A 17,101-nucleotide genomic window follows, 5' to 3' on the forward strand; every position below is an offset into this window, starting at 1 on the left:
GAATGGAAAAATATTTGTAAGGAAGATCTGTGATGGCTTCCAAGGAGTTCTTATGTTCTGGGCATGAAGGAAGACTCTAACTGCTCTGTGAGATGGAGCAGTGACTTCCCTGTGATCTGCAGGTTTTGGAGAAGCACCGGGAACAAGCTGTCATATAGTCAGCAGGTCACCACAAGGTACAAATACCAGTTAGGACTCCTGTTGTTCAGTTGAGGTCCTGCAGGAGGCAGCCTATCCTGAAAAATGTTATTTCACTGTGAGTGCTGTTCCAACTTTAAGGTAGATTTACTGTCCCTCTCATGCTCTGAAACGCCTTATTCACACATCAGAACATGGAGATTAGCAAGCCCTGTAAGATCTGTATGCTGCATGCATCGAGACCACATGCTGGGAAAAAGGAGTGAAACGTGCTTTGGTTGTGGCAGATGGCAAAGCAGTAAAAAGATGTGGTTCATGCACAGCAAACGGCTCGATGACTATTGGGAGTAAAGGAGTAAACCAGCCTCTAGAGGTGGAGTCAATATTTCCAAGTAATGAGGATGCCAGTCTGGGTTAAAATGGATGAATGGAATGGATTTAGGACCAATCCACTGTCACTGCAGACACTATCAAAAAGTATTCAGTGAATCTTTTCTAGACTTTGCAGACATATTTTATGGTTATTATTCTGGTAGTATTTAAATCTTGCAACAAATTTGAGTCAATGCTGCTTAGTGGCTGCAAAGGCAAGAGCGGCTGCAGATGACATTTGACCTTGTGAACATAACCTAAAAATAATTTAATGGGTCTTATTACCACTTCACAAAAACATTACATGGATGAAAATCTGTAACTGTTTCCGAGATAAATGAAGCAGCAGCAGCTGTAAAAGACAGTTGATTACATTATCTCCCATAAGCCCCCAATGAACAAGCCAGAGACAACAGTGGCAAGAAAAAGTTCCTAGTAGGAAGAAACCTTGGGAGGAACCAGGCTCACAGGTGGAGCCCATCCTCCAGCGACTGGTAGAGGAAGTCAAATTACCTGAACCTGATTACACTGAGACACACAAAAGTTGGCTTTAAATACTGATTTTTTTGTAGAGTTAGGGAGAGTGTGTAGGGGGGCTAGAAACTGTAGAGATTAGGGCTGTGGGAGGAGCAGGGCTGAGATGGGGAGGGGCAATGGGGCCGAACTCGGAATACATTGTCATTCGGACTGCATCTAGTTATGAATGTAATGATAGTAAATGTAAATGTAGTAAATAGTGCACATTACTACGGGAGGTATTTTCTGCAAAAAATAAAATGAAAATGATAAGAAGTAAAGTTTGCCATTTAGTTTCCAAAGTCTGCGCAAAAATCCTGCAAAAATATAAATTAAAATGAAATTCCACCATTTACATTATTTTCCAGTCATGTATGAGTCAGACGTGAAAAATTAAACAATAAAATTAAAAATCCTTTTTGCCTTCTCATTTCCTACTTTGTCTTTTCATTTTCAAGTTCAAACTAATGGCAAAGTCACACGCGGCTTAATTTAGCTACTTATGTGCAGCTTCTGATTCGTTTAGCTTTTTATTCGCAGTGTCTTACTTCGCGGCTTAAGTTAGCTTCTTATTCGCAGCACCGCTAGAAGGCAATGTTTGCTCGGCACATTATGCAGTTTTTACAAGATATTTTGGAAATACAATATAACGTATGAATAAAAGATTTGCACTATACAACGTATATTTATTTCGTATAAGAAAGTCTTCCTTTTTGAAAATGGTGGAAATACCTGGCTAAAATGTGATTTTTCATTTGTAAGAGTAAACTGGTTGCATGACACATTGATCAATTGTTCACACATATTTGACTAAGAAGCCATAGTTCCAAATGGAATGCGGAAGTCTTATTCATCTTAGGTAAGACAAATATGAAATGCATAGTACACAGCAGGCATGCCACTCTAATAACACTGAAATTAGCCTGGGCCAGATAACTACCTAGCTCAAAACATGGTAGTCTGGCCAACATAAGCCACGTATGACTTTGCCATTAGTTTGCGCGACAAGGTTGAAACACGAAGACAACGGAATCCGCAAACGCACTGAGAATGCGCAGCAGTGATCCGTAGCTTCGTCCACCACCCCGCTCCGACTAACATATATTTGCATGTAGTGAACTTGAAAATGAAAAGGCAAAGTAGGAAATGAAAAGTCAAAAAGGGTTTTTGATTTTATTTTAACATTTTTGACATCCGACTCATACATGAGTGGACAATTAAAATGCAAATGGAGCTATTTCATTTTATTTTTCATTTTTGCAGGATTTTTGCGCACAGACTTGGAAACTGGTCCGTGTATATTTTGGCCATTCTATTTTCGTTTTTGAATCAGTAATTAACAAAACAAAAACGACAGATGATTTGTTATAAAGTCCAAAGTCAAAATATCAGAAAACAAACCATTTTTTACAATTTCCTTTAAAATATCCACAATAAAAACTGAAGTTGACCAGAACGCGTTTTATCGTTTTCTGGCACCGGGTGTTACGTAAAAACCGTGCGTGTGTGCACGAGCACAAGTGGCGTTACTTTCAACATCCTGAGCACACACGTACAGCGGAACGAAGCAGGACAGGTAGTCTTAGCCAACAACACGTCTTTCGGATATATATTATAATGACTTGGGAGCCATACACTGATACCATATTACAAATGGTGAAGCTAGGATTGTCGTCCACTGAAATTTCTACAAGGATGTTACACCATTTCGAGGAATCAAGGGGTTTTTCTGCAAGGAGTATAAGAAGATTTTGTGCTGAACGTGGTTCAGGCTTGGGTCGGTGCTCAGACGCACGTTTAGCGCTGGAGGCTCAAATGCTATCAACGAGGTAAGATACTTGCTTTATTTCCACGTTTCTGTCTTAAAGTGTGGAAATATATATTCCTCTTTTCATCATTTTACGTCCATATGAAGGCCCCACTTACTATATACATACATGAAATAAACAACTCGAAAATAAGGTATTAAGGCTGTGACCCAGCCTAGTCACATGTCTTTGGGCCCTTGAGATAGGCCTTTACTCCCTAGTTCCAGGGGCGCTGCGCGCTGGCTGACCCTGTGCTACAACCCCCTCAGAAACCCACGCTCTTAGCTGTATGTGTGTCTCATGGAGGACAAGGCAGAGAGGAGCATTCCAAAGTCCCTGTACATTGGCGCCAAGCCCAGAAGGACAGCACTTTTCTGGGTCTGTGAGGACGGTGATGCAGGGCACATGACCCTCAGCCAAATGTGATTGTTCTCAGCCTGGCATCTCTCTCACTGGCCTGAATTCTGACACACTAACTGTAAGCTGGTATCAATTCTTTTGGGACACATTAGGGTTGAACAATAACATCAAATGAATAATAACATCAAATGTGACTGCAAATGAGACAGAAATGGTGGAAAGCCAGACCCAAGCCAGTTATTCAATATTAACTTATTCCAGTTTGAGTTTCAGTGGAATGTGCTGATAAATAGCATATTAAGGCTTTCAGCCTCTGCCAGCAGATAGTGATATTTTATTTCCTGCTCTGTAGGCTTAAGCAAATGACAAACATTGAATTGCAGGATTATCCATCCACTGTGTTTTCATGCCTGATATCTGTCTGCAGTTGTCACTCAAATCGAGCATTGCTGACATGGTCTTTATATATATAAATATTGACTGAGGATAACATTAATAGAAGTACTGTATGTGTGGAATGAAATTCTTTTCCTCCAGTGTATTTATTGACTTTTAGCATCACCCAGAATTCTTTTAAAGTTCAACTTTGGCAAATGTGCTACTAAGTAGCAAAACTTAACGGGACACTCCGCCGACACACAGCCAAAGCCGCATGTGGACGTCTGACCACACGTGCCGATCCTAAAAGGTGACACAGTCTGATGTACTTATTCCAACATAGTCTTGCTGTATTTGCATATAACTGGGACTGTAGGTTTAGTTAAGGTGATTAAAATCAGTTTTAAAACACGTGAAATATACAATAAAACTTGTGGGACATGAAGGGGATGGGAAAACTTGTGGGATTAGATGGATAGAAATTTGGTTTCCTATAAAAACTTAAAGGCAGTCAGATGGAGCATTTCAGCAGGGAGGAGAGGTTCTGGCCGGGCCATACTACACAAACTTCATAACTTGCAGATCCTGCCTTAATAGTGTGGTAACCATGGTAACTAGGGTTAGAACCTGATTTATGAAAAAGTCATTAGAGATGAACAACTTTTAAGTCAATGTTCCTAACTTACAATAATAAGTTTCTGCAATATGACCCCCTGATCTGTACCGATTAGGGACACGTATCTTCATCACTGAGGTGATACAATCTTGATGCATGTCCAACGATCCGATGCATTAGAGATACAAATGAAGCAACTACTAACGCAACACAATATGATTCACCCCTATTTCGGCGCAGCGCGATTCAACTTGATTCAATGCAATAATGGATCATTGTACACGCCTCCAACTGCACAAGATTTGGCTGAGGGACCTGGGGTGAACTGGCCCCTGACGGCAATGGAGAACTGGAGATGAGAGAGAGCATTTGAGAAAGAGCGTACAGAGGGTAATCAGTCTAAATATAAAATTATTGGTGACAATTCTAAATAATCTTTTACCGATGCAAAGATGAATCCAGATTGTACCTGGTGCCCACTTGTTAAATTGGGGCAATCATTTCATGAAGTTTAATGTGCACTGATGCGAGTCAGTGAATCTTACCATCCCTAATACCTATTTCCAAATTTAGGAGCAGCCTGAGCAGGATGGAGGGGCCCTGACAGGACAGACCGCGGCGGCTTCGGAACAAAGTAATCTTAGATATCAGCCCTATCAGAGAGATGCAGCTGGGGAGGTCTTTATGTATAGAAACTTATAGCAGTTTATTGCTGTATAGAAAGAACCATCTCAAAAATCTGAGGAAATCCATGAGGTCAACAAATACATTTTTGCAGTGTTGCAACAACTACAATTCAAATAACAGCAGGTAGGTTTGGGGTGTCACTGGATTAACTGGAACTGCTATGACCCCAAGCAGGACGCTCAGTGGACGGTGGCGATGCCCCTCTGCGTCCGCGACCTGTCACTTGTAGAGCGGCCCTGCTGAGATGACGATGGAACCGTAAGGCTGCTCCTGTTCCACGCTCAGCTTTCCTGCCGTCACCAGTTCTACCAAAGCGGAGCAGCGCTCTCTGTTACCGGTAACTTCCATGCAATCCAACTGTGTAAATCCTTAATATTCACGAGAGCAAAAATACTGCAGCTTCCAAGCCTTTTCCTCACCTAACAAGGAATAGAAGAACCTGGCTACGTCTCTGCGATCAGCACCAGGAGGCAGCAGCGAGTGGAAGGTCACCGAGCCAAACTCCTCCAGGGGTTCCTGCACCTGTCTGGGAGAATGATGGGGCGTGAGGGTGGCACGAGATCTAAAGGAGTCACATTTCCCAGGACAAGAGCGAGAAGACGACGAGAGTTACTCAAGCAGGCCCTCCGCAGTCACCATCCACTCCTTGGCCTCTCCTTCTGGAAGGAGCACTCCCTCCTCTCTTATCTCCTCCAGGGAGGTGAAAACCTCTGCTGCTGGGGACCTTTATAGGAGGACCCAGGGAGTCAGCATCACTTGGGATTGTCAGTTTGACTGTCAACTAGGCTCATGCTGGGTCACCCCGAGGACTAGTTCCCTCCCATAACCGCCTGCCTCCTCCTCCTGTCCCTACGCTCCTCCTGATCTCCTGATCTGACTTGGACCTCCATTTCCCCTTTTTCCTCCTGCTCCCAGCGCTCTCTCACCCTCGACTCACAGACGGGACGGTGTGAGACGTGTCCCTGTCTGACACCTCCAGCAGCAGCTCGGTCGGTTCTGGAATGGCAGTAACCATGGTGACTTTTTACTTAGCGACTGGAGTGGAGAGGAAGGTTGTGCCCACCCACCCCCTGCCTCTGCAGCCAGTCACAGCGACATGCAGATAAACAGCAGTACAGGTCTCACCTGATACATCAGCAGGGACCAGAGCCGGCTCTGCTGCTGCTCGCGGGATCTGGAAACGAGAGAGCAGAGATCAGCCTCTCTCACCTGGGGTGTCACACAGACTGGGAGCTGCACCATGGACAGGGGTACGTGGGCCAGGCGGCAGCCCTCTGGGCACAGACCCCCTCACCTCTTCCATCTCTATCTCCCTCTCTTCTACCACACCAATGATGGCACCCCGTTCCCAGGAAGGCAGGATGTCTGGATGCAGAGCTGAATGGAGAGATGTCCGGAAGAATGGTTAATCAGAGTGACAGGCTCACAGAACAGCCGTGTGTGTGGTATACCATGGTGTTTGGTGATCTCTGCTTTCCTGGGATGTGGTTGTGATGAGTCCTAGATGTTTCTAAAACTCTGAACTGACTCTAATGAGTGTTCCAATTGCCTTGCTCATCCAGGCCTGTTTGTAATGTGGAGTCTTCCCTTATCGAGAGGAGACTGCCCCCCAGTGCACAGCCAAAAGTTACAGAATCCAGGAGGAGGGGTTTGGGTTCATTGTGCCTTTCTCCTTTATTGGGGGTGTCTGATTAGGGTGTTCACAGAACCCGGCGTGTGACTCACGTAAGCAGGGGTTGCTGAGAAGCTCTGCTGGGGGCACTGTTCTCCGTGAGGGCAGCACTATCTCAGGCTGCGGCACACAGATGGTTAGACTCACACACCCAACCCACAAGGTGCCAGTGACAGCAGGCCCGAGCAATACGCCGGGGTCTCCATGTTAAGCAAGTCAGCGGCCCCAGGTGATACAGCAGGGTCCCCACGTTAAGGCTGAGTCAGTGCGTCGTGGCGTGTTTAGCTCTCACCGGCTGCCTGGTCTCCATCATGGGTGTGGCCATCTGCCTCAGCAGCCTCTCCCTAGGGATCTGCATCTGCTCGTCCGCGAAGGGGGGCACCCTCGGCCTGCGTGATGGTTGCTGTTACACGCAGAATGAGCCAGGTCAGGGGTACGCCCTGGGTGGGGAGCCAATCCTTCATGGGGCACATGCACAGTTACCCAAAACCTTGAGGGCATGAGACCACACTCCCACCCAGTGACCCTCCAAAACAACCCGGCTTTGCAGGAGTTATCCAGGCATAACATGGATATATGGTGTCAACCCACCGTTCCCCACAAACCAGGATTTCTTGCTTTGCCAGATAACTTGTTGGATTTAAGGTAGTCTGGGCTAAATGTAAATGAACAAACTTAAAGATACATCCAGCTCAGACTAAGTTATCCAGCTAAGCAAGAAATCTGGCTTCGTGAAAACCTCCCCATCCTACAGAAACTCCCATCCTTACACGCCTCCCAATCTCTCTTTTTCTTTCTCCCCTTTGGGGCCTCAGCACAGTGATGGGCGAGGCTGCCCTCTCCTCCGGAGCCGGAAGGACTGTCTCCTCAACCTGCAGCAGCATGCTGTCCTCGTCTGTGACCCTGAGTCTGCCAGAAGGGGGTGCTGTAGTCATTGCTATCACATCTGCAGTGTTTGGTGTATCAACAGACTATTCGACAGTTACTCACTGCTCGACGGAAACCCCGGCGAGGGGCTGCTCCCTCAGCTCCTCTCGCACAATGTCCCTTCTTTCCTCTGGAAGACAAGGCCCCGCCTTAATGCCTGATTGGCTCTCCCACCCCTGCTGTCACGTGTCCTAACAGACTAGTGGCAAAATGGACTCGTGCCCAAAATACCCCCAAAAACCCACCTCTGATATCTCAGACTGATAAGCATATGCAGGTTCAAGAATATCAACATGTTCAATACGATTTTGATGATCGGTACAGGCACTGAAGATACTACACTATAAATATGCAATGAGCTGTGTATGTGTGGCACGGCAGTGACACAGCCTGTTATTTTTAAGAAAATTCCATCATAAGCCCAGAATGCTGGACCATGATTCCCACCCCCGCTGACCTGTGGGAAAGTCGTCCCGCTGCTCTAACAGCATGTCGACGATGTCCAGCGCCTCTGGCAGCTCCACGCCCTCGAACTGTGGGCAGGGCGGGGGGTTAGCGGGGTGCCGCAGGGAGGGGCTGGGGGGGAGGGGCGGGTTCATAGAGGTACCTGAATTTCCGAAACCGGTACGACCTCACCCTCTCTCAGAGTGATGGATTCGGGGGAGGCGGTAATGCCTGGGGGGGACAAATCAGAATATGGCAGGGAGAAGAGGAGAAACAGGAATGGAGTCGCCTGGGGCCTCGCGACTTTACTCACCGTCCGTGGGAATTTCGGGACTGACAGGTTTAGCGGGGGGCTCCTTCATCCCCCATTGCTAAGAACGACAGACAGGTCAGGTCAGATCGACCTTGCAGCAAACTAATGCTTTTAGATCATCAGTACTTAAGAGCATTAGTACCATCTCCAGGGTCATTAAGGCAATTGTGAAGAGTACAGCCCCAGCAAACCAGCTCTAAATAACTCAGGTGCTGAGTGCCATGTCTGAAGGCATCCGTGTGCATTGCCAGGCCCAGCACTTACTCCTCCACGCCTTGTCAGACTGGAGCCCAAGCATTCCCACATACCTCTATCAGCGTGTTGGGGCTTGGCAGCTCATAGGAGAGTCTCATCATCCCAAAGAAGGGGTCCAGCGCCCTCTCTGTCTCCTCCAAGGCAGCTAAGCAGTCAGGATGCGCCAGCACAAGCCTGCGGGAGCAGACAGAGCTTCAGTCGTGGCTGCAGGTCGGCCTGTCCCCAGGGAGCGCATTAACCTCTGAGCTTGGACCTGTCAGATTCCACCAGGTCAATCCTGGACACCTTCTGGCTGCGCAGCAGTCTGTCAATGGTCTCATGGATCTCATCTGGAACGGCAGATGCCAGTGAGTATCACTGTGGGCCCCGTTTCACTGCTTCCCTGTGCTGACTGGGCTGCATCGTCTGTGCTGACCCAATGCTTACCCAGCAGAATGACACACTGCTGGTGGTAGACCATGATGATGCCAAACTGCAGCTGGGACGACAGGTACAGGGAGAAACGGGGTCGGGGCAGCCCAGGGTGGATAGGTGAGGCCCGGACCAGCACGTAATCCATGATGTCATTGCTGTCAACAGACAAGGTGTCAATGAATCTCGTCATAATTGCAATCCAGACATTTATACTGTAACAAGTAAGACACAACCTTCAGTATACAAGGGTGTAACTTAGGTTTGAACATTGGGGGGGTTGAGGTCAATACCCATTTAGGGGGAGACATGATCATTGGGAGTATATGTATTAGTCGGTTTTAATTTTTTGGCGGTTACAACCCCCCCCCCCCCCCCCCCAAATATGCCCATTGTGATATATATGATTGCACACAATAATAATAATAATTTGGATTATTATTATCATTATGCATCATACATAATTTGTACATATTACATGGTTACCTGACTACACTGACATTCCATTACACTGTACTTTCTGTATTCACACATTAATAAACTGAAACGTACCGCCCACTCTGACAGGCATTTGTACAGTTTTACGTTACCATGTGCGCTGGATGTTCACGCTGAGATAATCCCTGCGGGTTATTTTGATCCCCTTCGTAGCCGCTAGCCTGACGGACGAAAGAGACCGACAGCTTAGTAATTCACCCGAAAAGCGTGTGTGGATGGCCGCATCATCCTTGGGATAACATTTTATCCTTGTGTGTGTGTGTGTGTGTGTGTGTGTGTGTGTGTGTGTGTGTGTGTGTGTGTGTGTGTGTGTGTGTGCAATGATCAAAAAGAACTTCGTTTATACACACACGTACACACACACAATTAAATACAGTCGACGAACCGAAGCATAAACACGAGGTGAAGAATACCTTTTACTTAATCACTGATACTATAGTCTGCATCCGCTTTACAAATCGTATCTAACCGTAACAATTTAATTTCTGGTTTGATTAAGCCCGAGATAAACACGGACATTAGTGATTATGCATACAGAAAGTGTCACTGTTAAAATTATAGCATTCAATCGCTGCAGTCGAATTATTTTAACTGTAAAAATTATGCTATTGGCGTTACTCGATCCATATACCCGCTGTTACTATTATGACTGAACAGCAGGTAGCGGTTTTTGACTGTGATAGCAGCCCACGAACAATGTGTAAAGTATTAAATATTAACTAATCGCTTTAATATGGAAAATGTTCTTAATATCTATAAAATGTTGCCTGTGATATCTACAGATTATTAATTGTGCAATTGATGGGCGCAAGGCAGAGAACAATTCAGGATGGGGCGCCAACTCATCGCAGGACACACTCCCACCTATTGGCAATTAGGTAACTCCAATTAGCCTCAGAATGTTTTTGGACTGGGGGGGATCCGGAGTATCTAGAGGAAACCCCACAGCGACACGGGGAGAACATGCATGCAAACTCCCCACAGAGACACTTAAGAGACTCGAACCCCTGATCCCAGACAGCATAAGGCAACAAGGATAACCACCGCGCCACCGCATACCTAAAGCACTATTATTTCTTTAAGGTTCAAAAAGACCTTGAAGGCTCACCATATAGTAGAAAAACAGCCGGTATGTCGTTGTAAAACATTAGGATAATAAAACATTCTCCTTCTTGTCTGACACAAATAATTTATTAATTAATAGTTACTCCCTTGGGATATTTTATATTGTCAAATAATTATTTTAAAATGAATAAAAATGTTCAGCACTAACGTAATACATTTTAAAAATCCTTGCAGTTAAATATGTAAGAAATAAAGTTCCAGACGTGAAGGAAATAGACTGAAAATATATAGTACGTAAAGCTTAAAAAAACTAAAAAACGGTCTTATAACCTGCTTCTGTTTCCATGAGGTTTTTATAGACGCTGGCCCCCTACACTCTACCCCAGCGAATCGGACTTCAGAGATATGCTTTGGAAACCAAACTGTCCAATCATGCTATGTCCCCTGCTCATTTACCCCAGTGATACGATCACACGGAGTTACAGTGGTAGCCATAGCTTCTACAACCGCGTGCACTGGTCGGGGCTGCGAGGGCATGGAGCCTATCACAGGCAGCATTGGGCATACGGCTGGGGGGCGCTTCGTCCATACACACATACACTTGGGCAACTTGAGGCTGCGATTAGCAGTGTTGGGCAGTAGCGTAGCTAAAAAGAGCGGAGTATTTGGGGAGTATAATATATTTTCCTATATTAGTTATGACAAGCTTTATATCGCTATGTCTCCCTATATATGTGTCGTTTTACACAACCTGCTCAACGGCAGCTGTTTTTCTGGAAACACCATTTTCACTAAACCGCCATTCACCCTGTTTGAGGGAGCGGCAGCTTCGAGCCCCTGCCTCGATAATGTTATGAAATTAACAGAAACCAGTTGCGTTGTTGGCGCCTTTTACGCTTTTTTCTTCCAGGACTCTTTTCTAAATGAATGCAATGTCGGTGTTTCTAATGAGGACTATAAAGTTATCTCTGCATTCGGGCTATGTGAATAGCCTCTTTTCGGGATGTTCTTAATTTGTCCTTTTCGGGTTGCTGTTTGTGTACCATTGTTATACCAACATATTAATATGTTTTAATATTGTTTGGAGCTAGTACTATTATTTCTGTATTTCACACCAATCAATACCACTGATGACAACAAATGCAATATAGAACACCCGCGCCTAAGCGAAGCTGGTTTATTCTGTTCAGCAGTGTCCTGCGAGTCAATTTCCCGTTGCTATGGGACCACGTCATCGGATACGCAACCAATAGGAAACTTAACTGAGACGAAGCGTAAGCATAACGTCATCGCCGTTATGCCTTTCCTTTCCTTTTTTGTAATGTGACTAATTCCTATCGAGAGAGAATAGCCGGTATACCGGGCCATGCATTTTAGTTATGCGTATTCATATACCTGTTAGTTGACATATATGCATTATATGACTGTGCGTTTTACGTTGGGATATATATCTATATACTGATAACGGTAAATGAGTCCCTCGGACGCAGTGAACGTTTATTTAGCGAACATTAAGATAAACATGCAACTTGTATTTGCTGCCTACGGGTTCGTGTACTTTCTCGTATGATTGCCGTGGTTTGCATATTTAAGTATTGCAGTGTCTGTGTTAATATGTCGGTTTTCGCCCTGTATTTCAGTCGAGGTCTTGCCTTTGTTCCCGATCCGTCATTGATGTTCGTCGATGCCAGTGTTCCGTCCTGCCCTTGCCCTCAATAAATCCCCAGTTTACCCCGTATTCCGCCTGTTTGCCTGTTCCTTGCTCGCCTACCCGAGCGATCACCGCTTTAATCACCGGCGATCGTGACATCATGTATTAGGCCTACTTTAATATAATTATTTACTGTTGCTTGTTAAACTGGCGAAAGGTCAACGTAAGGTTGTAGTAAGCTAACTGTGAAGTTAATGTTAAATGGTTTATTTGGTCATGTAATCCGGGTGCGTTATATATAATATGCATTGTCGCTGCTATTTTCTACGTTGAGAACTACACAAACACAGAGCATTTATTGCTCTGTAGCAGCTACAAAACGACAGGGGTTTACTGGAGAAACACACGTTAGGAAAAATCTGAAAAATAACAGGACCACAAGGGGTCAAAAAAATAAATAAATGGGGAAAACAAGAACTAATTACAAGAATCTTGAGGATACATAACCATGGAGTAGGGAGCAGGACTAGAAACCAAGCAGAGTACCAAATTAACCAATTAACCAAAAGGCGCAGGGCAACAAGCAAGAGATGTAATCAATAACACTGAATGAACACAGAAACTGGGAGGCAAGTAAAAACTGTAAACTAAGAAACACAGTAAAACGCTAGGATAGCAACACTATAGGAAGCACTAGGACTGTAAGAATACGCAAGAATAATATAACAGCAGAAGCGGGGAAAACCTAAATACGGAATCATGCTAAGTGAAAAACACTAAAACAAAAGGGCAATAGAAAACCAAATACAAAGAAACTGATGAGGCTGACTTCAAAAGAATATTGTTCAGACGAGACATCACGAAGAAGGGGCAGGACAGTGACCGATCCTTATGAATGTAGGATAGCGTCTTTCGGTTTCATTTCTGATGTATCGAAAGGAAAGAATTCCCCGTTCCCGAAGCATAATCGCGGAAGGTCGTGATGGATGCGATAAATATATCAATATGGGTCGCTTGTCTGATCGTTATAGTGATTGATGGTAAGAAAGAAAGCTCACAAAACCGTGCTTTAAGAGCATATAGGCCTATACTAAAATGTTACAAGGGACAATTTACTGCGTGAATCGAGAGTATCCCTTTCAGTGACTAAAACGAAGTTTTGCTTATGCGATTCACTGATTTACCGGTAATAAATACTGTTTTATTCTGCAAAGCCTGAAAATGTGTTATGTCTGGAAGGACTTATATGCACTTACTACATATGTGTATATTATTCAATCAGATTGACTTATAGGAACGGGATTCAGAGTACGCGAATATTCATCTAAGGTCTGATTACTTCAACTGACAGAAATGTTTCGTTTCTTTCTCAATTTTCAGCTCGAACAATACGCCATGTGGAACTGACTCTCCGCTGTGCGGCTAAATCCGTCTCCCTCTTACTTTTGGCCATCCTAAACCTGCGTCTGGCCGTCTGCCCGGCATTCGTATGGCTGATAAATGCCATGAAACCGTGCCTTGCCCAGTTACTGAAGCGCTGCGATGTTCGCGGTGGAACAAATGAACAAAAAAACTGGGATCATGAAAACGATCCATGGAAAGTCACCCTTTCCGCTTTCATGCACCTAGTCACCCAGGGCCTGGAAAACTTCAGTCAACTTGTCGAGTGCATCTCATCCTTCGTGAAGTCGTTGTTTTTTCTTTGTTCAGCTTTCCTTCACCTGTTCCAGGGATCTGTCTATCTGTTCACTGCGCTCGTCCAATCCAGAAACAGCGTAATAGTACTCGTCTGTGCTGCAGCCGCCTATTACAATCACAAGAGCTGGCCAGTGATCATCTAACAAGTGGCAGAACACAGAGGCGAAGGACATCCTTTGTCCCCAGCGCTGTCCAGCTCCTCAACTCCCAACATCGGTGATTCGGTATCAAACACATACCTTTTTACTTAAACTTTATCAGATCACATAGCATCAATGTCTTGTATGTGTGTATGTCTGCGCTTATTGTTGTTTATATGGCTGCTGTGCTACTCTATGTGTCTTTTAATTGCCCCTTTTGGGTAATTAAAATGATTTGAATTGAACTCAACTTTTGAGCACAGGGTGCGCGCAGTGCAAACACTCTCTGTTAGCAGCTAGACTAAATGCATAATCGGATATAATTTATATGAGGTGATTGTTTATTATGTAAACGCTATTTTTTCCAGTTCTGTGTTGTTATTGAATGAAGAAAAACAAAATGGTGTATTTGTAGTACTTACTTGTAGTACAGATTAATTTGTAATAGGCCTACTTAAAAATAAAAAAATAACTTCGAGTGACCGTCTGTGCCTTCACTCCAAGCAGAAAAACTGAGTCCGAAACTCAGGGTTGGTAAGGTAAAATCCTCTTTATTAGTGAAACTATGCAAACGTCACAGAGTCCTCCGCATAACCTGGGTGCTTGCACACCCCCAAAAGAAAAGTGACCCGTTATATATACTCTCAAAAGCCCCCCCCCCCAACCTGCAAAATCTTCAGCATGATTGGTCACGATATAGCATGTCCATGAAAGCTTGCATTTCCTCTCTTCTGACCACCACCAATCTTGCTTACTAAGTGCGTACATAATGACTACATGAACCTATTATTCTATTGTTACATCCAGTTTGTGCTGACAGTGCAATGCGCATCACTGATATCCTAATGTGGTTAAGTACTGCATAATATTAACTCAAAGTATCACAAACAGGAGAAGAGCAGGATTCTCCGTTCCCCGCTTCTCACGGGCTGCTCGCCGTTACTATGACAATTTTCCCTCACAGACCCCGTAGTCAACTACCAGATGCATCCACTCCTCTGAATTATGACAGTTCCCAACTTGTGCCAGGTTACAGTAAAGCTTTTTAAATTTTCTTTATTTAAATGAATTCTGGCAGAATTCATTAAGTGAAACCAAAGTGAATTCGGTTTTTAAACTTTTATTCAAAAATATGATGACCAGCCCCTTTAAGTATGACAATACAGAACGTGTAGCATATAGCTATATAACTCAACATGAAATACATGTATACCCAGCAACAAGTAGCGGTTTAAAAACAGCAAAAAGAAAACAAATAAATAAATAGATTTTAGCACTGTGAGCAAGTTCCTCTGGGTAATATTTTTAGGATTAAGTTGTAAATTAATATTTAAAATTCTAAGACAATTAACTTATAAATTCTTTGGTTAAGCAGAACTTGCCATGCAGAAATTGTTTTGAACATCTGGAAGTTTCCAGAGCAAAAAAATAAATCATGTAAACTATAATTGAAATGAGTTGTTTTAGGGCTTCAACAGAAAACTGAGGCATGTTTGACAAATGATCTTACTGGAATAATTTACCAGTGAACTACAAGGCAAAGAAGCTCACGCCGTCAATAACCCGCTGATATTTGAACAATTTAGTGTTAATATGTTTTTGGTACGCGTATGAGCGCTATGGAGCCAAGTCTTTTCTTGTTAGAGTAACTAGGCTTAAATTTTCTATTGTTACATATTCTATACTATTGTAGGTATTCAATTAGGAATTTTTTTTTTTGCTAATTTGTAAAACTGATTTTCTTTATTTTTGTTTAAGTGCCGTTTATAAACTTCTTTTGTAAGGCGATTATATACCGTAACAACAGGTATTAAAACAAGTTGAATAATTAATAATTCATGTTTATTTTAATACGATTGCCTCTAATTTATTTTTCAAGTAATGACATTGATTGTAAGAAATTATTTGTGTAGCTGGGGCAGCATGGTGTGGCATGGTTAGAACTACTTGCGGGACCATGAAGATTTCAAGTGTCCGCCATGGACGTGTTTGGAGTTTGCCTGTTCTCCGTGCGTCATAGTCCCACAGTCCAAAAACATGCTGGGGTGATCGAGTTGGAGTGACCAAGCTGCCCGTGTGTGAGTGTCTTGTGGTGGGTTAGCGCCCCGTTCTGGGTTGTTCTCTGGATGGATTTCTGTAACACTCGAATCAAAATCTTAATTTGTTAACCATAGTTAATAGGCAAATTAAAATTCAGGTCGTTGCGATTTTAGTGGTTATTTTAAAATTACAACGTAGGCCTATAAAATATGCTGTATTACCATATATATCACTAAACGATGGCAGTAATATTTAACGGAATATGTTTGAATTTCTCAGTGTGTTAATGGTGTTTTTAATGCTATAATATAATATAATGTAATACAATATCCATCCATTTTCCAAACCGCTTATCCTACTAGGTCGTAGGGAGTCCGGAGCCTATCCCGGAAGCAATGGGCACGAGGCAGGGAACAACCCAGGATGGGGGGCCAGCCCATCGCAGGGCACACTCACACACCATTCACTCGCACATGTACACCTACGGGCAATCGAACCCGGGTCCCAGAGGTGTGAGGCAACAGTGCTAACCACTGCACCACCATGCCGCCCCCATAGTATAATATAATGTTAAGTTATATTTATATTTATATTAATGGGTAACCTGCACAAGCCCAGAGATCCTTATAGGCTACTCTTAAAATACTAGCAGATCAACCAGAACCTTTGGTATGCAATTTGAAAATGCAAGTGTTTTTTTCCGTCTTGCGTACATGTAGGTTGGACACAAAGGGAGCGCTTTTTTACCGCATAAAGTACGGTACTTTCGTTTTTCCATTGACTTCCGGTCGAGTACCAGTACCGAAAGTTCCAGTACCAAAAGTGCCAAACCAACTTGGGGACTTCTTTGGTACTTAGGTACTTTGGGGTGGGACTGGCAAACGTATCTGCTACCGAGTGGTTATGCAAATAGCCTGCCGCTGAAACGCATAATACAATCGTCATCTTTTGAAACACACAGCGAACAGCGAAAAACGAAATAAAAAGCAGTAGAAACAAAAATATAAAAAGTAAAATGGAAGAATGGGCAAACAAGGAAACACAGGCTTTAATTTGGATGGCACGACTCGAAATAAAAAAGTATTCGCCGTAATAGCAAGCCGCTTGGAAGA

General features: G+C 43.8%; 1 protein-coding gene and 1 long non-coding RNA gene across 5 annotated transcripts; one reads left to right on the top strand and one right to left on the bottom strand.

The window, feature by feature from the left end:
• The first annotated feature begins 1,931 nt into the window (after window positions 1-1,931).
• Window positions 1,932-7,495, top strand: LOC125748931 (uncharacterized). Of its 3 annotated transcripts, XR_007399714.1 has the most exons (4): window positions 1,932-2,855; window positions 4,429-4,578; window positions 4,762-6,125; window positions 7,363-7,495. It is a non-coding gene; the product is annotated as an uncharacterized LOC125748931 (long non-coding RNA). The 3 variants fall into 3 exon arrangements; XR_007399712.1 differs by having other exon boundaries at window positions 4,429-6,125; XR_007399713.1 differs by lacking the exon at window positions 4,429-4,578.
• Window positions 5,056-10,844, bottom strand: LOC125748923 (meiotic recombination protein REC8 homolog). 2 transcript variants are annotated; one of them, XM_049025638.1, is made up of 18 exons: window positions 10,791-10,844; window positions 9,488-9,556; window positions 8,913-9,055; window positions 8,740-8,815; window positions 8,540-8,660; window positions 8,232-8,289; window positions 8,082-8,149; window positions 7,932-8,007; window positions 7,538-7,604; window positions 7,318-7,456; window positions 6,840-6,950; window positions 6,601-6,667; window positions 6,170-6,252; window positions 6,001-6,049; window positions 5,802-5,871; window positions 5,489-5,599; window positions 5,295-5,401; window positions 5,056-5,180 (listed from the first exon to the last, which is right to left on the bottom strand). In XM_049025638.1, exons 3-18 carry the CDS (start codon window positions 9,043-9,045, stop codon window positions 5,095-5,097), a joined length of 1,422 nt encoding a protein of 473 aa, XP_048881595.1. In that variant the 5' UTR covers window positions 9,046-9,055; window positions 9,488-9,556; window positions 10,791-10,844; the 3' UTR covers window positions 5,056-5,094. The 2 variants fall into 2 exon arrangements, with proteins under 2 accessions (XP_048881595.1, XP_048881594.1); XM_049025637.1 differs by lacking the exon at window positions 10,791-10,844 and adding an exon at window positions 10,504-10,764.
• Window positions 10,845-17,101: the final 6,257 nt, after the last annotated feature.

This window comes from Brienomyrus brachyistius, chromosome 9 (assembly GCF_023856365.1).
Source record: "Brienomyrus brachyistius isolate T26 chromosome 9, BBRACH_0.4, whole genome shotgun sequence".
Lineage (NCBI taxonomy): Eukaryota > Metazoa > Chordata > Actinopteri > Osteoglossiformes > Mormyridae > Brienomyrus > Brienomyrus brachyistius.